This window comes from Excalfactoria chinensis, chromosome 5 (genome assembly GCF_039878825.1).
Source record: "Excalfactoria chinensis isolate bCotChi1 chromosome 5, bCotChi1.hap2, whole genome shotgun sequence".
Taxonomy (NCBI): Eukaryota; Metazoa; Chordata; class Aves; order Galliformes; family Phasianidae; genus Excalfactoria; species Excalfactoria chinensis.
The window spans coordinates 3,948,112-3,973,460 of NC_092829.1; the positions used below are offsets into that span (position 1 = coordinate 3,948,112).

The 25,349-nt window shown below is 54.0% G+C and overlaps 5 protein-coding genes across 5 annotated transcripts; all 5 read right to left on the reverse strand.

The window, feature by feature from the left end:
• Window positions 1-280: 280 nt before the first annotated feature.
• Window positions 281-2,099, reverse strand: LOC140252553 (inositol 1,4,5-trisphosphate receptor-interacting protein-like 1). The gene is made up of 3 exons (XM_072337389.1): window positions 2,038-2,099; window positions 1,441-1,499; window positions 281-1,362 (listed from the first exon to the last, which is right to left on the reverse strand). The coding sequence occupies exons 1-3, from the start codon at window positions 2,097-2,099 to the stop codon at window positions 281-283; spliced, it is 1,203 nt and encodes a 400-aa protein (XP_072193490.1).
• Window positions 2,100-3,204: 1,105 nt separating this feature from the next.
• LOC140253529 (inositol 1,4,5-trisphosphate receptor-interacting protein-like 1) lies at window positions 3,205-4,677 on the reverse strand. The gene has a single exon (XM_072339176.1). The coding sequence runs from the start codon at window positions 4,675-4,677 to the stop codon at window positions 3,205-3,207; it is 1,473 nt and encodes a 490-aa protein (XP_072195277.1).
• Window positions 4,678-6,127: 1,450 nt separating this feature from the next.
• On the reverse strand, window positions 6,128-7,600 carry LOC140253565 (inositol 1,4,5-trisphosphate receptor-interacting protein-like 1). Its single transcript, XM_072339244.1, has one exon. The coding sequence runs from the start codon at window positions 7,598-7,600 to the stop codon at window positions 6,128-6,130; it is 1,473 nt and encodes a 490-aa protein (XP_072195345.1).
• A 13,160-nt stretch (window positions 7,601-20,760) lies between these two features.
• LOC140253567 (inositol 1,4,5-trisphosphate receptor-interacting protein-like 1) lies at window positions 20,761-22,233 on the reverse strand. Its single transcript, XM_072339246.1, has one exon. The coding sequence runs from the start codon at window positions 22,231-22,233 to the stop codon at window positions 20,761-20,763; it is 1,473 nt and encodes a 490-aa protein (XP_072195347.1).
• A 1,451-nt stretch (window positions 22,234-23,684) lies between these two features.
• Window positions 23,685-25,157, reverse strand: LOC140253568 (inositol 1,4,5-trisphosphate receptor-interacting protein-like 1). The gene has a single exon (XM_072339247.1). It carries the CDS (start codon window positions 25,155-25,157, stop codon window positions 23,685-23,687), a length of 1,473 nt encoding a protein of 490 aa, XP_072195348.1.
• Between the last annotated feature and the right edge of the window lie 192 nt (window positions 25,158-25,349).

Here is a 25,349-nt window from a genome sequence, read left to right on the forward strand (position 1 = left end):
CTGCAATTTTATGCAGTTTTCTCCATGTCTGGGTAGGAGTTGTTGCAGAGGGTTTGTAGGAGGCTGGGCATCTGCTCTCTCCTCAGCTGGTCCTCAGGGTGGTGGAGGAAGCACAGCACGTCTAGCCCCAGCTGCTCCCTTGTTCACATTCGCTGCAGCACTGTGGTTACTCCACAGTGGATTTCTTGTGGAGAACAAATTCAGGAACAATTCCCACTGCCTGCTGAGTGGCGTCTTCTCCGTGTCCAGAGTGCTCATCTGTGGGACATGTGGGCATCTCTCATTTCCCATAGATCAGCAGGCTTGCGAGCCGATCTTGCAGCTCATCCACCTCCTCCAGCGCCTGTTTTTGTCTGACCGGACTATTGACCAGGTACTCGAAGAGGTTGAGCGGTTTGGACGCTCGGAATTCCTGCGGCAAGATAATCTCCGCGGGCACGTCCTCATTTCCTATGAAGAAATGGTTCAGACGATTCACCTCCACGCAGCAGCGCAGGTAGTGCAAGATGTCATCCATCCGCTGCAGAAAATACTTCCCCTGCCAGCTTTCCAAAGGGATGGCACTCAGGAGCTGCATGAGCATGGTCTTCAGTTCGTAGATAGAAAAGTTGAGGCCCGCCAGGATATAGGCACCCACTTGCATATATCTGACATAGACATTGCTCTCCTCGGCACGGGCAGCTACGTGCTGGAAGAACTTCACCTCTGCCACCGCACAACTCTGTGGCCAGGTCGTGCTGGGAATTTTACCAGCCTCTATCTCCTGGCTGCTCAGAAAGATGTCTGTATTGTCTTGCTGGATGCCAAACAATATGTTAACGAGGAAGACTTGTTTGTAAAAATCTGTCACAGAAAGCCTGCAGGAGCGGCCGGTCTCCTCCACATAAAGTCTGCACTCCTCTGGAAAACGCATGCGATCCCAGGCATCTTTGATCAGTGCCTGGAACCAGCGGGCAGTCTTCTCCACATCTAGGTAGGAGTCAGTGCAGAGCTCCTTTAGGAGGCTGGGGTGCTGATTTCTCAGCTGTTTCTTGGAGCTGTGGAGGAAGCACCGCATACCCATCTGCTGCTCCCTCCCGCACGTGCATTCCAGATGTACGCGGATACGGGAGTTCCTTGCTGGCAGTTGCCCTGTGGTGCCCAGATCCAGGCGGAAAACGTGCCCATGGGGAGCCATCAGTGGCACAAGCAGGCAGAAGACGGGTATGTTCTCAGCAGGATACCAGCCTTCGTAGACACTGCCCACCCCGATGGGACACTCCGGTACTGGATAAAAAGTATCTACCAAGATGTTTTGGCAGATATCGATGAGGCTACTGAACAGCAAATGCACCTCTCTGCAGTTGGTTTGATGGGTTCGGACTGGCCAGATCAAATCAGCAAAGAGAAGATCCTCCTCTTCCTCCTGCTGCTGCTCCGGCTCCTGCTGCTCCATCTTACTGACGGAGCTCTCCTCGTCAGTGCTGCTTCGAATGTCCTGGAACTTTTCATAGATCTTCCTTGTGAAGCAGAACAATAGAACCAGAAGAAAAAGGAGAGTCCAAATTTTCCAATAGGATAATGGAGAGAACAGCAGGGCTCGAAAGCCCATCCTGCTCTTCTCCAAGTTCTCTATGTACAGCCACTGCTGTGTCATCTGCTCTTGCAGAAACACCTCACGCTGACGCATGCGTTCAAGTGTTTCCGCATCCGACACATCACCAACAAAAGACACTCTCTGCGCCAACAAGGCGAAGAAAAACGCCAAAGCCATGATCTGAAAGAGAGGAGAGAGGGGAGATCAGTGGGGCTGGGTGGGAGCTCGCGCACGGCTGGGGGAGCGGGGCCGGGAGCCGCAGTGCGTGGGCTCAGGTAGGAGCGGGGCCGAGGGAGCTGAAAGGAAGCGGGGGGCTGAGGCCGGCGCTGCTGCTGACTGCCCCGAGAGCCGCTCACAGGGTGCCCTGAGCGCTCGCTGCCGGCACTGCAGGCTCCCAAAGCCCTCGCGGGCCGCTGTTTGCAACCGGCCCAGCACAGCCTTCCCCCTGCTGCTGCACTCACCGCTGGCCCAGGCCAAAGTGGAGCAGCACTGCCTGCTGATGGCCTCGATGCCAGCCCCGCATTGTGACGCACTGTGACGTCACAGGCGCCCCAGCCCCACACTTCGGCCCCACACTTGAGCCCCCCTCAGCTGCCCTGGGTCTCCATGGCCGCAACGTCGGCCCTGCTCTGAGGCACGTGGCCGGACTGAGCTCCCAGGGAGACAGCGATCTCTGTGTGTACATCTCTGTCAAACCCCACGGGATCTCACTAAGAACCGCAGCCACTGCTGTTGATCCAGAAGATGATGCATTAGTTCTACCAAATGGAAGGGCACTCGTACTGCTGTTTTTGTTTGTTTTTAAATGTTTACTAAATTTTATTAAAACATATACATCGATGAAATAATTTTTTTCTGATCTACATTAACCATATTTTCAGTGTGGCCGGAGACAATTCCTCTTCACTCCATGTGGCCCCGGCATCTCGAAGTCTGGACTAACATGGCATATGCAGAAATGCCGGTGGCTACCAGGATAGGGGTGTTGCTGTCTCTGTCTCCTGGCTGCTCGGATAGATGTCTTCATGGTCTTGCTATACTCCCAAATGCTGCCTTTAGTAAGCAGCTTCTTTTGAAATCCATCAGACGTAGTCTGCTGTAGCGGATGTTTCCCAAAGAAGTGTGTGCCTGCTGCAGCGCATCTCTGTGGCCTCCTCGTGCTGCTGATAATGACAGCCCCAGCCTACTCAAAGGACAGAAATGTGTCCAATTCCTCGTGCTGTACCCCAGGCCTGAGCTCAATCCAGACGACTCTGCAAGAGGTGGTTGTCAGCCGGAGCTTGCAGAATCAGTTGGAGGGCAGCAACTCACGCTGCACTGTTGTCACTTGATGCATATCCAGACAGGCCGTTCTCACCAGTTCTGGAACCAGGCTGCAGTTTTCTCCATAACCTGGAGAGTTTGTAGGAGGCTGAGCACCTCCTCTCTCCCAGGTGGTCCTCAGGGAGGTGGAGGAAGGACAGCATTGTTTCACACCAGCTGCTCCCTCATGCATATTCAGTTCAGCACACTGCCTACCGCACTGTTGGTTTGTTGTGGAGAACAAATTCAGGAGCAATTCCCACTGCCTGCTGAGTGGCGTCTTCTCCGTGTCCAGAGTGCTCATCTGTGGGACATGTGGGCATCTCTCATTTCCCATAGATCAGCAGGCTTGCGAGCCGATCTTGCAGCTCATCCACCTCCTCCAGCGCCTGTTTTTGTCTGACCGGACTATTGACCAGGTACTCGAAGAGGTTGAGCGGTTTGGACACTTGGAATTCCTGCGGCAAGATAATCTCCGCAGGCACGTCCTCATTTCCTATGAAGAAATGGTTCAGGCGATTCACCTCCACGCAGCATCGCAGGTAGTGCAAGATGTCATCCATCCGCTGCAGAAAATATTTCCCTTGCCAGCTTTCCAAAGGGATGGCAGTCAGGAGCTGCATGAGCATGGTCTTCAATTCACAGGTAGAAAAATTGAGGCCCGCCAGGATATAGGCACACACTTGCATATATCTGACATAGAAATTGCTCTCCTCGGCACGGGCGGCTACATGCTGGAAGAACTTCACCTCTGCCACCGCACAACTCTGTGGCCAGGTCGTGCTGGGAATTTTACCAGCCTCTATCTCCTGGCTGCTCAGAAAGATGTCTGTATTGTCTTGCTGGACGCCAAACAATATGTTAACGAGGAAGACTTGTTTGTAAAAATCTGTCACAGAAAGCCTGCAGGAGCGGCCAGACTCCTCCACATTAAGTTCGCACTCTTCTGGAAAGCGCATGCGATCCCAGGCATCTTTGATCAGTGCCTGGAACCAGCGGGCAGTCTTCTCCACATCTAGGTAGGAGTCAGTGCAGAGCTCCTTTAGGAGGCTGGGGTGCTGATTTCTCAGCTGTTTCTTGGAGCTGTGGAGGAAGCACCGCATACCCATCTGCTGCTCCCTCCCGCACGTGCATTCCAGATGTACGCGGATACGGGAGTTCCTTGCTGGCAGTTGCCCTGTGGTGCCCAGATCCAGGCGGAAAACGTGCCCATGGGGAGCCATCAGTGGCACAAGCAGGCAGAAGACGGGTATGTTCTCAGCAGGATACCAGCCTTCGTAGACACTGCCCACCCCGATGGGACACTCCGGTACTGGATAAAAAGTATCTACCAAGATGTTTTGGCAGATATCGATGAGGCTACTGAACAGCAAATGCACCTCTCTGCAGTTGGTTTGATGGGTTCGGACTGGCCAGATCAAATCAGCAAAGAGAAGATCCTCCTCTTCCTCCTGCTGCTGCTCCGGCTCCTGCTGCTCCATCTTACTGACGGAGCTCTCCTCGTCAGTGCTGCTTCGAATGTCCTGGAACTTTTTATAGATCTTCCTTGTGAAGCAGAACAATAGAACCAGAAAAAGAATGACATTCCAAATTTTCCAATAGGATAATGGAGAGAACAGCAGGGCTCGAATGCCCATCCTGCTCTTCTCCAAGTTCTCTATGTACAGCCACTGCTGTGTCATCTGCTCTTGCAGAAACACCTCACGCTGACGCATGCGTTCAAGCGTTTCTGCATCCAACTCATCACCAACAAAAGACACTCTCTGCGCCAACAAGGCGAAGAAAAACGCCAAAGCCATGATCTGAAAGAGAGGAGAGAGGGGAGATCAGTGGGGCTGGGTGGGAGCTCGCGCACGGCTGGGGAGCGGGGCCGGGAGCCGCAGCGCGTGGGCTCAGGTAGGAGCGGGGCCGAGGGAGCTGAAAGGAAGCGGGGGGCTGAGGCCGGCGCTGCTGCTGACTGCCCCGAGAGCCGCTCACAGGGTGCCCTGAGCGCTCGCTGCCCGCACTGCAGGCTCCCAAAGCCCTCACGGGCCGCTGTTTGCGCCCGGCCCAGCACAGCTTTCCCCCTGCTGCTGCACTCACCGCTGGCCCAGGCCAAAGTGGAGCAGCGCTGCCTGCTGATGGCCTCGATGCCAGCCCCGCATTGTGACGCACTGTGACGTCACAGGCTCCCCAGCCCCACACTTCGGCCCCACCCTTCGGCCCCCCTCAGCTGCCCTGGGTCTCCATGGCCGAGGCGTCGGCCCTGCTCTGAGGCACGTGGCCGGACTGAGCTCCCAGGGAGACAGCGATCTCTGTGTGTACATCTCTGTCAAACCCCACGGGATCTCACTAAGAACCGCAGCCACTGCTGTTGATCCAGAAGATGATGCATTAGTTCTACCAAATGGAAGGGCACTCGTACTGCTGTTTTTGTTTGTTTTTAAATGTTTACTAAATTTTATTAAAACATATACATCGATGAAATAATTTTTTTCTGATCTACATTAACCATATTTTCAGTGTGGCCGGAGACAATTCCTCTTCACTCCATGTGGCCCCGGCATCTCGAAGTCTGGACTAACATGGCATATGCAGAAATGCCGGTGGCTACCAGGATAGGGGTGTTGCTGTCTCTGTCTCCTGGCTGCTCGGATAGATGTCTTCATGGTCTTGCTATACTCCCAAATGCTGCCTTTAGTAAGCAGCTTCTTTTGAAATCCATCAGACGTAGTCTGCTGTAGCGGATGTTTCCCAAAGAAGTGTGTGCCTGCTGCAGCACATCTCTGTGGCCTCCTCGTGCTGCTGATAATGACAGCCCCAGCCTACTCAAAGGACAGAAATGTGTCCAATTCCTCGTGCTGTACCCCAGGCCTGAGCTCAATCCAGACGACTCTGCAAGAGGTGGTTGTCAGCCGGAGCTTGCAGAATCAGTTGGAGGGCAGCAACTCACGCTGCACTGTTGTCACTTGATGCATATCCAGACAGGCCGTTCTCACCAGTTCTGGAACCAGGCTGCAGTTTTCTCCATAACCTGGAGAGTTTGTAGGAGGCTGAGCACCTCCTCTCTCCCAGGTGGTCCTCAGGGAGGTGGAGGAAGGACAGCATTGTTTCACACCAGCTGCTCCCTCATGCATATTCAGTTCAGCACACTGCCTACCGCACTGTTGGTTTGTTGTGGAGAACAAATTCAGGAGCAATTCCCACTGCCTGCTGAGTGGCGTCTTCTCCGTGTCCAGAGTGCTCATCTGTGGGACATGTGGGCATCTCTCATTTCCCATAGATCAGCAGGCTTGCGAGCCGATCTTGCAGCTCATCCACCTCCTCCAGCGCCTGTTTTTGTCTGACCGGACTATTGACCAGGTACTCGAAGAGGTTGAGCGGTTTGGACGCTCGGAATTCCTGCGGCAAGATAATCTCCGCAGGCACGTCCTCATTTCCTATGAAGAAATGGTTCAGACGATTCACCTCCACGCAGCAGCGCAGGTAGTGCAAGATGTCATCCATCCGCTGCAGAAAATATTTCCCTTGCCAGCTTTCCAAAGGGATGGCAGTCAGGAGCTGCATGAGCATGGTCTTCAATTCACAGGTAGAAAAATTGAGGCCCGCCAGGATATAGGCACACACTTGCATATATCTGACATAGAAATTGCTCTCCTCGGCACGGGTGGCTACATGCTGGAAGAACTTCACCTCTGCCACCGCACAACTCTGTGGCCAGGTCGTGCTGGGAATTTTACCAGCCTCTATCTCCTGGCTGCTCAGAAAGATGTCTGTATTGTCTTGCTGGACGCCAAACAATATGTTAACGAGGAAGACTTGTTTGTAAAAATCTGTCACAGAAAGCCTGCAGGAGCGGCCAGACTCCTCCACATTAAGTTCGCACTCTTCTGGAAAGCGCATGCGATCCCAGGCATCTTTGATCAGTGCCTGGAACCAGCGGGCAGTCTTCTCCACATCTAGGTAGGAGTCAGTGCAGAGCTCCTTTAGGAGGCTGGGGTGCTGATTTCTCAGCTGTTTCTTGGAGCTGTGGAGGAAGCACCGCATACCCATCTGCTGCTCCCTCCCGCACGTGCATTCCAGATGTACGCGGATACGGGAGTTCCTTGCTGGCAGTTGCCCTGTGGTGCCCAGATCCAGGCGGAAAACGTGCCCATGGGGAGCCATCAGTGGCACAAGCAGGCAGAAGACGGGTATGTTCTCAGCAGGATACCAGCCTTCGTAGACACTGCCCACCCCGATGGGACACTCCGGTACTGGATAAAAAGTATCTACCAAGATGTTTTGGCAGATATCGATGAGGCTACTGAACAGCAAATGCACCTCTCTGCAGTTGGTTTGATGGGTTCGGACTGGCCAGATCAAATCAGCAAAGAGAAGATCCTCCTCTTCCTCCTGCTGCTGCTCCGGCTCCTGCTGCTCCATCTTACTGACGGAGCTCTCCTCGTCAGTGCTGCTTCGAATGTCCTGGAACTTTTTATAGATCTTCCTTGTGAAGCAGAACAATAGAACCAGAAAAAGAATGACATTCCAAATTTTCCAATAGGATAATGGAGAGAACAGCAGGGCTCGAATGCCCATCCTGCTCTTCTCCAAGTTCTCTATGTACAGCCACTGCTGTGTCATCTGCTCTTGCAGAAACACCTCACGCTGACGCATGCGTTCAAGCGTTTCTGCATCCAACTCATCACCAACAAAAGACACTCTCTGCGCCAACAAGGCGAAGAAAAACGCCAAAGCCATGATCTGAAAGAGAGGAGAGAGGGGAGATCAGTGGGGCTGGGTGGGAGCTCGCGCACGGCTGGGGAGCGGGGCCGGGAGCCGCAGCGCGTGGGCTCAGGTAGGAGCGGGGCCGAGGGAGCTGAAAGGAAGCGGGGGGCTGAGGCCGGCGCTGCTGCTGACTGCCCCGAGAGCCGCTCACAGGGTGCCCTGAGCGCTCGCTGCCCGCACTGCAGGCTCCCAAAGCCCTCACGGGCCGCTGTTTGCGCCCGGCCCAGCACAGCTTTCCCCCTGCTGCTGCACTCACCGCTGGCCCAGGCCAAAGTGGAGCAGCGCTGCCTGCTGATGGCCTCGATGCCAGCCCCGCATTGTGACGCACTGTGACGTCACAGGCTCCCCAGCCCCACACTTCGGCCCCACCCTTCGGCCCCCCTCAGCTGCCCTGGGTCTCCATGGCCGAGGCGTCGGCCCTGCTCTGAGGCACGTGGCCGGACTGAGCTCCCAGGGTAACCGCAGCCACTGCTGTTGATCCAGAAGATGATGCATTAGTTCTACCAAATGGAAGGGCACTCGTACTGCTGTTTTTGTTTGTTTTTAAATGTTTACTAAATTTTATTAAAACATATACATCGATGAAATAATTTTTTTCTGATCTACATTAACCATATTTTCAGTGTGGCCGGAGACAATTCCTCTTCACTCCATGTGGCCCCGGCATCTCGAAGTCTGGACTAACATGGCATATGCAGAAATGCCGGTGGCTACCAGGATAGGGGTGTTGCTGTCTCTGTCTCCCTGGCTGCTCGGATAGATGTCTTCATGGTCTTGCTATACTCCCAAATGCTGCCCTTTAGTAAGCAGCTTCTTTTGAAATCCATCAGACGTAGTCTGCTGTAGCCGGATGTTTCCCAAAGAAGTGTGTGCCTGCTGCAGCACATCTCTGTGGCCTCCTCGTGCTGCTGATAATGACAGCCCCCAGCCTACTCAAAGGACAGAAATGTTGTCCAATTCCTCGTGCTGTACCCCAGGCCTGAGCTCAATCCAGACGACTCTGCAAGAGGTGGTTGTCAGCCGGAGCTTGCAGAATCAGTTGGAGGGCAGCAACTCACGCTGCACTGTTGTCACTTGATGCATATCCAGACAGGCCGTTCTCACCAGTTCTGGAACCAGGCTGCAGTTTTCTCCATAACCTGGAGAGTTTGTAGGAGGCTGAGCACCTCCTCTCTCCCAGGTGGTCCCTCAGGGAGGTGGAGGAAGGACAGCATTGTTTCACACCAGCTGCTCCCTCATGCATATTCAGTTCAGCACACTGCCTACCGCACTGTTGGTTTGTTGTGGAGAACAAATTCAGGAGCAATTCCCACTGCCTGCTGAGTGGCGTCTTCTCCGTGTCCAGAGTGCTCATCTGTCGGGACATGTGGGCATCTCTCATTTCCCATAGATCAGCAGGCTTGCGAGCCGATCTTGCAGCTCATCCACCTCCTCCAGCGCCTGTTTTTGTCTGACCGGACTATTGACCAGGTACTCGAAGAGGTTGAGCGGTTTGGACGCTCGGAATTCCTGCGGCAAGATAATCTCCGCAGGCACGTCCTCATTTCCTATGAAGAAATGGTTCAGACGATTCACCTCCACGCAGCAGCGCAGGTAGTGCAAGATGTCATCCATCCGCTGCAGAAAATATTTCCCCTTGCCAGGCTTTCCAAAGGGATGGCAGTCAGGAGCTGCATGAGCATGGTCTTCAATTCACAGGTAGAAAAATTGAGGCCCCGCCAGGATATAGGCACACACTTGCATATATCTGACATAGAAATTGCTCTCCTCGGCACGGGTGGCTACATGCTGGAAGAACTTCACCTCTGCCACCGCAACAACTCTGTGGCCAGGTCGTGCTGGGAATTTTACCCAGGCCTCTAATCTCCTGGCTGCTCAGAAAGATGTCTGTATTGTCTTGCTGGACGCCAAACAATATGTTAACGAGGAAGACTTGTTTGTAAAAATCTGTCACAGAAAGCCTGCAGGAGCGGCCAGACTCCTCCACATTAAGTTCGCACTCTTCTGGAAAGCGCATGCGATCCCAGGCATCTTTGATCAGTGCCTGGAACCAGCGGGCAGTCTTCTCCACATCTAGGTAGGAGTCAGTGCAGAGCTCCTTTAGGAGGCTGGGGTGCTGATTTCTCAGCTGTTTCTTGGAGCTGTGGAGGAAGCACCGCATACCCATCTGCTGCTCCCTCCCGCACGTGCATTCCAGATGTACGCGGATACGGGAGTTCCTTGCTGGCAGTTGCCCTGTGGTGCCCAGATCCAGGCGGAAAACGTGCCCATGGGTGAGCCATCAGTGGCACAAGCAGGCAGAAGACGGGTATGTTCTCAGCAGGATACCAGCCTTCGTAGACACTGCCCACCCCGATGGGACACTCCGGTACTGGATAAAAAGTATCTACCAAGATGTTTTGGCAGATATCGATGAGGCTACTGAACAGCAAATGCACCTCTCTGCAGTTGGTTTGATGGGTTCGGACTGGCCAGATCAAATCAGCAAAGAGAAGATCCTCCTCTTCCTCCTGCTGCTGCTCCGGCTCCTGCTGCTCCATCTTACTGACGGAGCTCTCCTCGTCAGTGCTGCTTCGAATGTCCTGGAACTTTTTATAGATCTTCCTTGTGAAGCAGAACAATAGAACCAGAAAAAGAATGACATTCCAAATTTTCCAATAGGATAATGGAGAGAACAGCAGGGCTCGAATGCCCATCCTGCTCTTCTCCAAGTTCTCTATGTACAGCCACTGCTGTGTCATCTGCTCTTGCAGAAACACCTCACGCTGACGCATGCGTTCAAGCGTTTCTGCATCCAACTCATCACCAACAAAAGACACCTCTCTGCGCCAACAAGGCGAAGAAAAACGCCAAATGCCATGATCTGAAAGAGAGGAGAGAGGGGAGATCAGTGGGGCTGGGTGGGAGCTCGCGCACGGCTGGGGGAGCGGGGCCGGGAGCCGCAGCGCGTGGGCTCAGGTAGGAGCGGGGCCGAGGGAGCTGAAAGGAAGCGGGGGGCTGAGGCCGGCGCTGCTGCTGACTGCCCCGAGAGCCGCTCACAGGGTGCCCTGAGCGCTCGCTGCCCGCACTGCAGGCTCCCAAAGCCCTCACGGGCCGCTGTTTGCGCCCGGCCCAGCACAGCTTTCCCCCTGCTGCTGCACTCACCGCTGGCCCAGGCCAAAGTGGAGCAGCGCTGCCTGCTGATGGCCTCGATGCCAGCCCCGCATTGTGACGCACTGTGACGTCACAGGCTCCCCAGCCCCCACACTTCGGCCCCACCCTTCGGCCCCCCCTCAGCTGCCCTGGGTCTCCATGGCCGAGGCGTCGGCCCTGCTCTGAGGCACGTGGCCGGACTGAGCTCCCCAGGGAGACAGCGATCTCTGTGTGTACATCTCTGTCAAACCCCACGGGATCTCACTAAGAACCGCAGCCACTGCTGTTGATCCAGAAGATGATGCATTAGTTCTACCAAATGGAAGGGCACTCGTACTGCTGTTTTTGTTTGTTTTTAAATGTTTACTAAATTTTATTAAAACATATACATCGATGAAATAATTTTTTTCTGATCTACATTAACCATATTTTCAGTGTGGCCGGAGACAATTCCTCTTCACTCCATGTGGCCCCGGCATCTCGAAGTCTGGACTAACATGGCATATTGCAGAAATGCCGGTGGCTACCAGGATAGGGGTGTTGCTGTCTCTGTCTCCTGGCTGCTCGGATAGATGTCTTCATGGTCTTGCTATACTCCCAAATGCTGCCTTTAGTAAGCAGCTTCTTTTGAAATCCATCAGACGTAGTCTGCTGTAGCGGATGTTTCCCAAAGAAGTGTGTGCCTGCTGCAGCACATCTCTGTGGCCTCCTCGTGCTGCTGATAATGACAGCCCCAGCCTACTCAAAGGACAGAAATGTGTCCAATTCCTCGTGCTGTACCCCAGGCCTGAGCTCAATCCAGACGACTCTGCAAGAGGTGGTTGTCAGCCGGAGCTTGCAGAATCAGTTGGAGGGCAGCAACTCACGCTGCACTGTTGTCACTTGATGCATATCCAGACAGGCCGTTCTCACCAGTTCTGGAACCAGGCTGCAGTTTTCTCCATAACCTGGAGAGTTTGTAGGAGGCTGAGCACCTCCTCTCTCCCAGGTGTCCTCAGGGAGGTGGAGGAAGGACAGCATTGTTTCACACCAGCTGCTCCCTCATGCATATTCAGTTCAGCACACTGCCTACCGCACTGTTGGTTTGTTGTGGAGAACAAATTCAGGAGCAATTCCCACTGCCTGCTGAGTGGCGTCTTCTCCGTGTCCAGAGTGCTCATCTGTGGGACATGTGGGCATCTCTCATTTTCCCATAGATCAGCAGGCTTGCGAGCCGATCTTGCAGCTCATCCACCTCCTCCAGCGCCTGTTTTTGTCTGACCGGACTATTGACCAGGTACTCGAAGAGGTTGAGCGGTTTTGGACGCTCGGAATTCCTGCGGCAAGATAATCTCCGCAGGCACGTCCTCATTTCCTATGAAGAAATGGTTCAGACGATTCACCTCCACGCAGCAGCGCAGGTAGTGCAAGATGTCATCCATCCGCTGCAGAAAATATTTCCCTTGCCAGCTTTCCAAAGGGATGGCAGTCAGGAGCTGCATGAGCATGGTCTTCAATTCACAGGTAGAAAAATTGAGGCCCGCCAGGATATAGGCACACACTTGCATATATCTGACATAGAAATTGCTCTCCTCGGCACGGGTGGCTACATGCTGGAAGAACTTCACCTCTGCCACCGCACAACTCTGTGGCCAGGTCGTGCTGGGAATTTTACCAGCCTCTATCTCCTGGCTGCTCAGAAAGATGTCTGTATTGTCTTGCTGAGACGCCAAACAATATGTTAACGAGGAAGACTTGTTTGTAAAAAATCTGTCACAGAAAGCCTGCAGGAGCGGCCAGACTCCTCCACATTAAGTTCGCACTCTTCTGGAAAGCGCATGCGATCCCAGGCATCTTTGATCAGTGCCTGGAACCAGCGGGCAGTCCTTCCTCCACATCTAGGTAGGAGTCAGTGCAGAGCTCCTTTAGGAGGCTGGGGTGCTGATTTCTCAGCTGTTTCTTGGAGCTGTGGAGGAAGCACCGCATACCCCATCTGCTGCTCCCTCCCGCACGTGCATTCCAGATGTACGCGGATACGGGAGTTCCTTGCTGGCAGTTGCCCTGTGGTGCCCAGATCCAGGCGGAAAACGTGCCCATGGGGAGCCATCAGTGCACAAGCAGGCAGAAGACGGGTATGTTCTCAGCAGGATACCAGCCTTCGTAGACACTGCCCACCCCGATGGGACACTCCGGTACTGGATAAAAAGTATCTACCAAGATGTTTTGGCAGATATCGATGAGGCTACTGAACAGCAAATGCACCTCTCTGCAGTTGGTTTGATGGGTTCGGACTGGCCAGATCAAATCAGCAAAGAGAAGATCCTCCTCTTCCTCCTGCTGCTGCTCCGGCTCCTGCTGCTCCATCTTACTGACGGAGCTCTCCTCGTCAGTGCTGCTTCGAATGTCCTGGAACTTTTTATAGATCTTCCTTGTGAAGCAGAACAATAGAACCAGAAAAAGAATGACATTCCAAATTTTCCAATAGGATAATGGAGAGAACAGCAGGGCTCGAATGCCCATCCTGCTCTTCTCCAAGTTCTCTATGTACAGCCACTGCTGTGTCATCTGCTCTTGCAGAAACACCTCACGCTGACGCATGCGTTCAAGCGTTTCTGCATCCAACTCATCACCAACAAAAGACACTCTCTGCGCCAACAAGGCGAAGAAAAAACGCCAAAGCCATGATCTGAAAGAGAGGAGAGAGGGGAGATCAGTGGGGCTGGGTGGGAGCTCGCGCACGGCTGGGGAGCGGGGCCGGGAGCCGCAGCGCGTGGGCTCAGGGTAGGAGCGGGGCCGAGGGAGCTGAAAGGAAGCGGGGGGCTGAGGCCGGGCGCTGCTGCTGACTGCCCCGAGAGCCGCTCACAGGGTGCCCTGAGCGCTCGCTGCCCGCACTGCAGGCTCCCAAAGCCCTCACGGGCCGCTGTTTGCGCCCGGCCAGCACAGCTTTCCCCCTGCTGCTGCACCACCGCTGGCCCCAGGCCAAAGTGGAGCAGCGCTGCCTGCTGATGGCCTCGATGCCAGCCCCGCATTGTGACGCACCTGTGACGTCACAGGCTCCCCAGCCCCACACTTCGGCCCCCACCCTTCGGCCCCCCTCAGCTGCCCTGGGCCTCCATGGCCGCGGCGTCGGCCCTGCTCTGAGGCATGTGGCCGGACTGAGCTCCCAGGGAGACAGCGATCTCTGTGTGTACATCTCTGTCAAACCCCACGGGATCTCACTAAGAACCGCAGCCACTGCTGTTGATCCAGAAGATGATGCATTAGTTCTACCAAATGGAAGGGCACTCGTACTGCTGTTTTTGTTTGTTTTTAAATGTTTACTAAATTTTATTAAAACATATACATCGATGAAATAATTTTTTTCTGATCTACATTAACCATATTTTCAGTGTGGCCGGAGACAATTCCTCTTCACTCCATGTGGCCCCGGCATCTCGAAGTCTGGACTAACATGGCATATGCAGAAATGCCGGTGGCTACCAGGATAGGGGTGTTGCTGTCTCTGTCTCCTGGCTGCTCGGATAGATGTCTTCATGGTCTTGCTATACTCCCAAATGCTGCCTTTAGTAAGCAGCTTCTTTTGAAATCCATCAGACGTAGTCTGCTGTAGCGGATGTTTCCCAAAGAAGTGTGTGCCTGCTGCAGCACATCTCTGTGGCCTCCTCGTGCTGCTGATAATGACAGCCCCAGCCTACTCAAAGGACAGAAATGTGTCCAATTCCTCGTGCTGTACCCCAGGCCTGAGCTCAATCCAGACGACTCTGCAAGAGGTGGTTGTCAGCCGCGAGCTTGCAGAATCAGTTGGAGGGCAGCAACTCACGCTGCACTGTTGTCACTTGATGCATATCCAGACAGCGCGTTCTCACCAGTTCTGGAACCAGGCTGCAGTTTTCCTCCATAACCTGGAGAGTTTGTAGGAGGCTGAGCACCTCCTCTCTCCCAGGTGGTCCTCAGGGAGGTGGAGGAAGGGACAGCATTGTTTCACACCAGCTGCTCCCTCATGCATATTCAGTTCAGCACACTGCCTACCGCACTGTTGGTTTGTTGTGGAGAACAAATTCAGGAGCAATTCCCACTGCCTGCTGAGTGGCGTCTTCTCCGTGTCCAGAGTGCTCATCTGTGGGACATGTGGGCATCTCTCATTTCCCATAGATCAGCAGGCTTGCGAGCCGATCTTGCAGCTCATCCACCTCCTCCAGCGCCTGTTTTTGTCTGACCGGACTATTGACCAGGTACTCGAAGAGGTTGATGCGGTTTGGACGCTCGGAATTCCTGCGGCAAGATAATCTCCGCAGGCACGTCCTCATTTCCTATGAAGAAATGGTTCAGACGATTCACCTCCACGCAGCAGCGCAGGTAGTGCAAGATGTCATCCATCCGCTGCAGAAAATATTTCCCTTGCCAGCTTTCCAAAGGGATGGCAGTCAGGAGCTGCATGAGCATGGTCTTCAATTCACAGGTAGAAAAATTGAGGCCCGCCAGGATATAGGCACAACACTTGCATATATCTGACATAGAAATTGCTCTCCTCGGCACGGGTGGCTACATGCTGGAAGAACTTCACCTCTGCCACCGCACAACTCTGTGGCCAGGTCGTGCTGGGAATTTTTACCAGCCTCTATCTCCTGGCTGCTCAGAAAGATGTCTGTATTGTCTTGCTGGACGCCAAACAATATGTTAACGAGGAAGACTTGTTTGTAAAAATCTGTCACAGAAAGCCTGCAGGAGCGGCCAGACTCCTCCACATTAAGTTCGCACTCTTCTGGAAAGCGCATGCGATCCCAGGCATCTTTGATCAGTGCCTGGAACCAGCGGGCAGTCTTCTCCACATCTAGGTAGGAGTCAGTGCAGAGCTCCTTTAGGAGGCTGGGGTGCTGATTTCTCAGCTGTTTCTTGGAGCTGTGGAGGAAGCACCGCATACCCCATCTGCTGCTCCCTCCCGCACTGTGCATTCCAGATGTACGCGGATACGGGAGTTCCTTGCTGGCAGTTGCCCTGTGGTGCCCAGATCCAGGCGGAAAACGTGCCCATGGGGAGCCATCAGTGGCACAAGCAGGCAGAAGACGGGTATGTTCTCAGCAGGATACCAGCCTTCGTAGACACTGCCCACCCCGATGGGACACTCCGGTACTGGATAAAAAGTATCTACCAAGATGTTTTGGCAGATATCGATGAGGCTACTGAACAGCAAATGCACCTCTCTGCAGTTGGTTTGATGGGTTCGGACTGGCCAGATCAAATCAGCAAAGAGAAGATCCTCCTCTTCCTCCTGCTGCTGCTCCGGCTCCTGCTGCTCCATCTTACTGACGGAGCTCTCCTCGTCAGTGCTGCTTCGAATGTCCTGGAACTTTTTATAGATCTTCCTTGTGAAGCAGAACAATAGAACCAGAAAAAGAATGACATTCCAAATTTTCCAATAGGATAATGGAGAGAACAGCAGGGCTCGAATGCCCATCCTGCTCTTCTCCAAGTTCTCTATGTACAGCCACTGCTGTGTCATCTGCTCTTGCAGAAACACCTCACGCTGACGCATGCGTTCAAGCGTTTCTGCATCCAACTCATCACCAACAAAAAGACACTCTCTGCGCCAACAAGGCGAAGAAAACGCCAAAGCCATGATCTGAAAGAGAGGAGAGAGGGGAGATCAGTGGGGCTGGGTGGGAGCTCGCGCACGGCTGGGGAGCGGGGCCGGGAGCCGCAGCGCGTGGGCTCAGGTAGGAGCGGGGCCGAGGGAGCTGAAAGGAAGCGGGGGGGCTGAGGCCCGGCGCTGCTGCTGACTGCCCCGAGAGCCGCTCACAGGGTGCCCTGAGCGCTCGCCTGCCCGCACTGCAGGCTCCCAAAGCCCTCACGAGGCCGCTGTTTGCGCCCGGCCCAGCACAGCTTTCCCCCTGCTGCTGCACTCACCGCTGGCCCAGGCCAAAGTGGAGCAGCGCTGCCTGCTGATGGCCTCGATGCCAGCCCCGCATTGTGACGCACTGTGACGTCACAGGCTCCCCAGCCCCACACTTCGGCCCCACCCTTCGAGCCCCCCCTCAGCTGCCCTGGGTCTCCATGGCCGAGCGTCGGCACCTGCTCTGAGGCACGTGGCCGGACTGAGCTCCCAGGGAGACAGCGATCTCTGTGTGTACATCTCTGTCAAACCCCACGGGATCTCACTAAGAACCCGCAGCCACTGCTGTTGATCCAGAAGATGATGCATTAGTTCTACCAAATGGAAGGGCAACTCGTACTGCTGTTTTTGTTTGTTTTTAAATGTTTACTAAATTTTATTAAAACATATACATCGATGAAATAATTTTTTTCTGATCTACATTAACCATATTTTCAGTGTGGCCGGAGACAATTCCTCTTCACTCCATGTGGCCCCGGCATCTCGAAGTCTGGACTAACATGGCATATGCAGAAATGCCGGTGGCTACCAGGATAGGGGTGTTGCTGTCTCTGTCTCCTGGCTGCTCGGATAGATGTCTTCATGGTCTTGCTATACTCCCAAATGCTGCCTTTAGTAAGCAGCTTCTTTGAAATCCATCAGACGTAGTCTGCTGTAGCGGATGTTTCCCAAAGAAGTGTGTGCCTGCTGCAGCACATCTCTGTGGCCTCTCCTCGTGCTGCTGATAATGACAGCCCCAGCCTACTCAAAGGACAGAAATGTGTCCAATTCCTCGTGCTGTACCCCAGGCCTGAGCTCAATCCAGACGACTCTGCAAGAGGTGGTTGTCAGCCGGAGCTTGCAGAATCAGTTGGAGGGCAGCAACTCACGCTGCACTGTTGTCACTTGATGCATATCCAGACAGGCCGTTCTCACCAGTTCTGGAACCAGGCTGCAGTTTTCTCCATAACCTGGAGAGTTTGTAGGAGGCTGAGCACCTCCTCTCTCCCAGGTGGTCCTCAGGGAGGTGGAGGAAGGACAGCATTGTTTCACACCAGCTGCTCCCTCATGCATATTCAGTTCAGCACACTGCCTACCGCACTGTTGGTTTGTTGTGGAGAACAAATTCAGGAGCAATTCCCACTGCCTGCTGAGTGGCGTCTTCTCCGTGTCCAGAGTGCTCATCTGTGGGACATGTGGGCATCTCTCATTTCCCATAGATCAGCAGGCTTGCGAGCCGATCTTGCAGCTCATCCACCTCCTCCAGCGCCTGTTTTTGTCTGACCGGACTATTGACCAGGTACTCGAAGAGGTTGAGCGGTTTGGACGCTCGGAATTCCTGCGGCAAGATAATCTCCGCAGGCACGTCCTCATTTCCTATGAAGAAATGGTTCAGACGATTCACCTCCACGCAGCAGCGCAGGTAGTGCAAGATGTCATCCATCCGCTGCAGAAAATATTTCCCTTGCCAGCTTTCCAAAGGGATGGCAGTCAGGAGCTGCATGAGCATGGTCTTCAATTCACAGGTAGAAAAATTGAGGCCCGCCAGGATATAGGCCACACACTTGCATATATCTGACATAAGAAATTGCTCTCCTCGGCACGGGTGGCTACATGCTGCGAAGAACTTCACCTCTGCCCAACCGCACAACTCTGTGGCCAGGTCGTGCTGGGAATTTTACCAGCCTCTATCTCCTGGCTGCTCAGAAAGATGTCTGTATTGTCTTGCTGGACGCCAAACAATATGTTAACGAGGAAGACTTGTTTGTAAAAATCTGTCACAGAAAGCCTGCAGGAGCGGCACCAGACTCCTCCACATTAAGTTCGCACTCTTCTGGAAAGCGCATGCGATCCCAGGCATCTTTGATCAGTGCCTGGAACCAGCGGGCAGTCTTCTCCACATCTAGGTAGGAGTCAGTGCAGAGCTCCTTTAGGAGGCTGGGGTGCTGATTTCTCAGCTGTTTCTTGGAGCTGTGGAGGAAGCACCGCATACCCATCTGCTGCTCCCTCCCGCACGTGCATTCCCAGATGTACGCGGATACGGGAGTTCCTTGCTGGCAGTTGCCCTGTGGTGCCCAGATCCAGGCGGGAAAACGTGCCCATGGGGAGCCATCAGTGGCACAAGCAGGCAGAAGACGGGTATGTTCTCAGCAGGATACCAGCCTTCGTAGACACTGCCCACCCCCGATGGGACACTCCGGGTACTGGATAAAAAGTATCTACCAAGATGTTTTGGCAGATATCGATGAGGCTACTGAACAGCAAATGCACCTCTCTGCAGTTGGTTTGATGGGTTCGGACTGGCCAGATCAATCAGCAAAGAGAAGATCCTCCTCTTCCTCCTGCTGCTGCTCCGGCTCCTGCTGCTCCATCTTACTGACGGAGCTCTCCCTCGTCAGTGCTAGCTTCGAATGTCCTGGAACTTTTTATAGATCTTCCTTGTGAAGCAGAACAATAGAACCAGAAAAAGAATGACATTCCAAATTTTCCAATAGGATAATGGAGAGAACAGCAGGGCTCGAATGCCCATCCTGCTCTTCTCCAAGTTCTCTATGTACAGCCACTGCTGTGTCATCTGCTCTTGCAGAAACACCTCACGCTGACGCATGCGTTCAAGCGTTTCTGCATCCAACTCATCACCAACAAAAGACACTCTCTGCGCCAACAAGGCGAAGAAAAACGCCAAAGCCATGATCTGAAAGAGAGGAGAGAGGAGGAGATCAGTGGGGCTGGGTGGGGAGCTCGCGCACGGCTGGGGAGCGGGGCCGGGAGCCGCAGCGCGTGGGCTCAGGTAGGAGCGGGGCCGAGGGAGCTGAAAGGAAGCGGGGGGGCTGAGGCCGGCGCTGCTGCTGACTGCCCCGAGAGCCGCTCACAGGGTGCCCTGAGCGCTCGCTGCCCGCACTGCAGGCTCCCCAAAGCCCTCACGGGCCGCTGTTTGCGCCCGGCCCAGCACAGCTTTCCCCCTGCTGCTGCACTCACCGCTGGCCCAGGCCAAAGTGGAGCAGCGCTGCCTGCTGATGGCCTCGATGCCCAGCCCCGCATTGTGACGCACTGTGACGTCACAGGCTCCCCAGCCCCACACTTCGGCCCCACCCCTTCGGCCCCCCCTCAGCTGCCCCTGGGCCTCCATGGCCGCGGCGTCGGCCCCTGCTCTGAGGCATGTGGCCGGACTGAGCTCCCAGGGAGACAGCGATCTCTGTGTGTACATCTCTGTCAAACCCCACGGGATCTCACTAAGAACCGCAGCCACTGCTGTTGATCCAGAAGATGATTGCATTAGTTCTACCAAATGGAAGGGCACTCGTACTGCTGTTTTTGTTTGTTTTTAAATGTTTACTAAATTTTATTAAAACATATACATCGATGAAATAATTTTTTTCTGATCTACATTAACCATATTTTCAGTGTGGCCGGAGACAATTCCTCTTCACTCCATGTGGCCCCCGGCATCTCGAAGTCTGGACTAACATGGCATATGCAGAAATGCCGGTGGCTACCAGGATAGGGGTGTTGCTGTCTCTGTCTCCTGGCTGCTCGGATAGATGTCTTCATGGTCTTGCTATACTCCCAAATGCTGCCTTTAGTAAGCAGCTTCTTTTGAAATCCATCAGACGTAGTCTGCTGTAGCGGATGTTTCCCAAAGAAGTGTGTGCCTGCTGCAGCACATCTCTGTGGCCTCCTCGTGCTGCTGATAATGACAGCCCCAGCCTACTCAAAGGACAGAAATGTGTCCAATTCCTCGTGCTGTACCCCAGGCCTGAGCTCAATCCAGACGACTCTGCAAGAGGTGGTTGTCAGCCGGAGCTTGCAGAATCAGTTGGAGGGCAGCAACTCACGCTGCACTGTTGTCACTTGATGCATATCCAGACAGGCCGTTCTCACCAGTTCTGGAACCAGGCTGCAGTTTTCTCCATAACCTGGAGAGTTTGTAGGAGGCTGAGCACCTCCTCTCTCCCAGGTGGTCCTCAGGGAGGTGGAGGAAGGACAGCATTGTTTCACACCAGCTGCTCCCTCATGCATATTCAGTTCAGCACACTGCCTACCGCACTGTTGGTTTGTTGTGGAGAACAAATTCAGGAGCAATTCCCACTGCCTGCTGAGTGGCGTCTTCTCCGTGTCCAGAGTGCTCATCTGTGGGACATGTGGGCATCTCTCATTTCCCATAGATCAGCAGGCTTGCGAGCCGATCTTGCAGCTCATCCACCTCCTCCAGCGCCTGTTTTTGTCTGACCGGACTATTGACCAGGTACTCGAAGAGGTTGAGCGGTTTGGACACTTGGAATTCCTGCGGCAAGATAATCTCCGCAGGCACGTCCTCATTTCCTATGAAGAAATGGTTCAGGCGATTCACCTCCACGCAGCATCGCAGGTAGTGCAAGATGTCATCCATCCGCTGCAGAAAATATTTCCCTTGCCAGCTTTCCAAAGGGATGGCAGTCAGGAGCTGCATGAGCATGGTCTTCAATTCACAGGTAGAAAAATTGAGGCCCGCCAGGATATAGGCACACACTTGCATATATCTGACATAGAAATTGCTCTCCTCGGCACGGGTGGCTACATGCTGGAAGAACTTCACCTCTGCCACCGCACAACTCTGTGGCCAGGTCGTGCTGGGAATTTTACCAGCCTCTATCTCCTGGCTGCTCAGAAAGATGTCTGTATGGTCTTGCTGGACGCCAAACAATATGTTAACGAGGAAGACTTGTTTGTAAAAATCTGTCACAGAAAGCCTGCAGGAGCGGCCAGACTCCTCCACATTAAGTTCGCACTCTTCTGGAAAGCGCATGCGATCCCAGGCATCTTTGATCAGTGCCTGGAACCAGCGGGCAGTCTTCTCCACATCTAGGTAGGAGTCAGTGCAGAGCTCCTTTAGGAGGCTGGGGTGCTGATTTCTCAGCTGTTTCTTGGAGCTGTGGAGGAAGCACCGCATACCCATCTGCTGCTCCCTCCCGCACGTGCATTCCAGATGTACGCGGATACGGGAGTTCCTTGCTGGCAGTTGCCCTGTGGTGCCCAGATCCAGGCGGAAAACGTGCCCATGGGGAGCCATCAGTGGCACAAGCAGGCAGAAGACGGGTATGTTCTCAGCAGGATACCAGCCTTCGTAGACACTGCCCACCCCGATGGGACACTCCGGTACTGGATAAAAAGTATCTACCAAGATGTTTTGGCAGATATCGATGAGGCTACTGAACAGCAAATGCACCTCTCTGCAGTTGGTTTGATGGGTTCGGACTGGCCAGATCAAATCAGCAAAGAGAAGATCCTCCTCTTCCTCCTGCTGCTGCTCCGGCTCCTGCTGCTCCATCTTACTGACGGAGCTCTCCTCGTCAGTGCTGCTTCGAATGTCCTGGAACTTTTTATAGATCTTCCTTGTGAAGCAGAACAATAGAACCAGAAAAAGAATGACATTCCAAATTTTCCAATAGGATAATGGAGAGAACAGCAGGGCTCGAATGCCCATCCTGCTCTTCTCCAAGTTCTCTATGTACAGCCACTGCTGTGTCATCTGCTCTTGCAGAAACACCTCACGCTGACGCATGCGTTCAAGCGTTTCTGCATCCAACTCATCACCAACAAAAGACACTCTCTGCGCCAACAAGGCGAAGAAAAACGCCAAAGCCATGATCTGAAAGAGAGGAGAGAGGGGAGATCAGTGGGGCTGGGTGGGAGCTCGCGCACGGCTGGGGAGCGGGGCCGGGAGCCGCAGCGCGTGGGCTCAGGTAGGAGCGGGGCCGAGGGAGCTGAAAGGAAGCGGGGGGCTGAGGCCGGCGCTGCTGCTGACTGCCCCGAGAGCCGCTCACAGGGTGCCCTGAACGCTCGCTGCCCGCACTGCAGGCTCCCAAAGCCCTCACGGGCCGCTGTTTGCGCCCGGCCCAGCACAGCTTTCCCCCTGCTGCTGCACTCACCGCTGGCCCAGGCCAAAGTGGAGCAGCGCTGCCTGCTGATGGCCTCGATGCCAGCCCCGCATTGTGACGCACTGTGACGTCACAGGCTCCCCAGCCCCACACTTCGGCCCCACCCTTCGGCCCCCCTCAGCTGCCCTGGGCCTCCATGGCCGCGGCGTCGGCCCTGCTCTGAGGCATGTGGCCGGACTGAGCTCCCAGGGAGACAGCGATCTCTGTGTGTACATCTCTGTCAAACCCCACGGGATCTCACTAAGAACCGCAGCCACTGCTGTTGATCCAGAAGATGATGCATTAGTTCTACCAAATGGAAGGGCACTCGTACTGCTGTTTTTGTTTGTTTTTAAATGTTTACTAAATTTTATTAAAACATATACATCGATGAAATAATTTTTTTCTGATCTACATTAACCATATTTTCAGTGTGGCCGGAGACAATTCCTCTTCACTCCATGTGGCCCCGGCATCTCGAAGTCTGGACTAACATGGCATATGCAGAAATGCCGGTGGCTACCAGGATAGGGGTGTTGCTGTCTCTGTCTCCTGGCTGCTCGGATAGATGTCTTCATGGTCTTGCTATACCCCCAAATGCTGCCTTTAGTAAGCAGCTTCTTTTGAAATCCATCAGACGTAGTCTGCTGTAGCGGATGTTTCCCAAAGAAGTGTGTGCCTGCTGCAGCACATCTCTGTGGCCTCCTCGTGCTGCTGATAATGACAGCCCCAGCCTACTCAAAGGACAGAAATGTGTCCAATTCCTCGTGCTGTACCCCAGGCCTGAGCTCAATCCAGACGACTCTGCAAGAGGTGGTTGTCAGCCGGAGCTTGCAGAATCAGTTGGAGGGCAGCAACTCACGCTGCACTGTTGTCACTTGATGCATATCCAGACAGGCCGTTCTCACCAGTTCCTGGAACCAGGTCGCAGTTTTCTCCATAACCTGGAGAGTTTGTAGGAGGCTGAGCACCTCCTCTCTCCCAGGTGGTCCTCAGGGAGGTGGAGGAAGGACAGCATTGTTTCACACCAGCTGCTCCCTCATGCATATTCAGTTCAGCACACTGCCTACCGCACTGTTGGTTTGTTGTGGAGAACAAATTCAGGAGCAATTCCCACTGCCTGCTGAGTGGCGTCTTCTCCGTGTCCAGAGTGCTCATCTGTGGGACATGTGGGCATCTCTCATTTCCCATAGATCAGCAGGCTTGCGAGCCGATCTTGCAGCTCATCCACCTCCTCCAGCGCCTGTTTTTGTCTGACCGGACTATTGACCAGGTACTCGAAGAGGTTGAGCGGTTTGGACACTTGGAATTCCTGCGGCAAGATAATCTCCGCAGGCACGTCCTCATTTCCTATGAAGAAATGGTTCAGGCGATTCACCTCCACGCAGCATCGCAGGTAGTGCAAGATGTCATCCATCCGCTGCAGAAAATATTTCCCTTGCCAGCTTTCCAAAGGGATGGCAGTCAGGAGCTGCATGAGCATGGTCTTCAATTCACAGGTAGAAAAATTGAGGCCCGCCAGGATATAGGCACACACTTGCATATATCTGACATAGAAATTGCTCTCCTCGGCACGGGTGGCTACATGCTGGAAGAACTTCACCTCTGCCACCGCACAACTCTGTGGCCAGGTCGTGCTGGGAATTTTACCAGCCTCTATCTCCTGGCTGCTCAGAAAGATGTCTGTATTGTCTTGCTGGACGCCAAACAATATGTTAACGAGGAAGACTTGTTTGTAAAAATCTGTCACAGAAAGCCTGCAGGAGCGGCCAGACTCCTCCACATTAAGTTCGCACTCTTCTGGAAAGCGCATGCGATCCCAGGCATCTTTGATCAGTGCCTGGAACCAGCGGGCAGTCTTCTCCACATCTAGGTAGGAGTCAGTGCAGAGCTCCTTTAGGAGGCTGGGGTGCTGATTTCTCAGCTGTTTCTTGGAGCTGTGGAGGAAGCACCGCATACCCATCTGCTGCTCCCTCCCGCACGTGCATTCCAGATGTACGCGGATACGGGAGTTCCTTGCTGGCAGTTGCCCTGTGGTGCCCAGATCCAGGCGGAAAACGTGCCCATGGGGAGCCATCAGTGGCACAAGCAGGCAGAAGACGGGTATGTTCTCAGCAGGATACCAGCCTTCGTAGACACTGCCCACCCCGATGGGACACTCCGGTACTGGATAAAAAGTATCTACCAAGATGTTTTGGCAGATATCGATGAGGCTACTGAACAGCAAATGCACCTCTCTGCAGTTGGTTTGATGGGTTCGGACTGGCCAGATCAAATCAGCAAAGAGAAGATCCTCCTCTTCCTCCTGCTGCTGCTCCGGCTCCTGCTGCTCCATCTTACTGACGGAGCTCTCCTCGTCAGTGCTGCTTCGAATGTCCTGGAACTTTTTATAGATCTTCCTTGTGAAGCAGAACAATAGAACCAGAAAAAGAATGACATTCCAAATTTTCCAATAGGATAATGGAGAGAACAGCAGGGCTCGAATGCCCATCCTGCTCTTCTCCAAGTTCTCTATGTACAGCCACTGCTGTGTCATCTGCTCTTGCAGAAACACCTCACGCTGACGCATGCGTTCAAGCGTTTCTGCATCCAACTCATCACCAACAAAAGACACTCTCTGCGCCAACAAGGCGAAGAAAAACGCCAAAGCCATGATCTGAAAGAGAGGAGAGAGGGGAGATCAGTGGGGCTGGGTGGGAGCTCGCGCACGGCTGGGGAGCGGGGCCGGGAGCCGCAGCGCGTGGGCTCAGGTAGGAGCGGGGCCGAGGGAGCTGAAAGGAAGCGGGGGGCTGAGGCCGGCGCTGCTGCTGACTGCCCCGAGAGCCGCTCACAGGGTGCCCTGAAC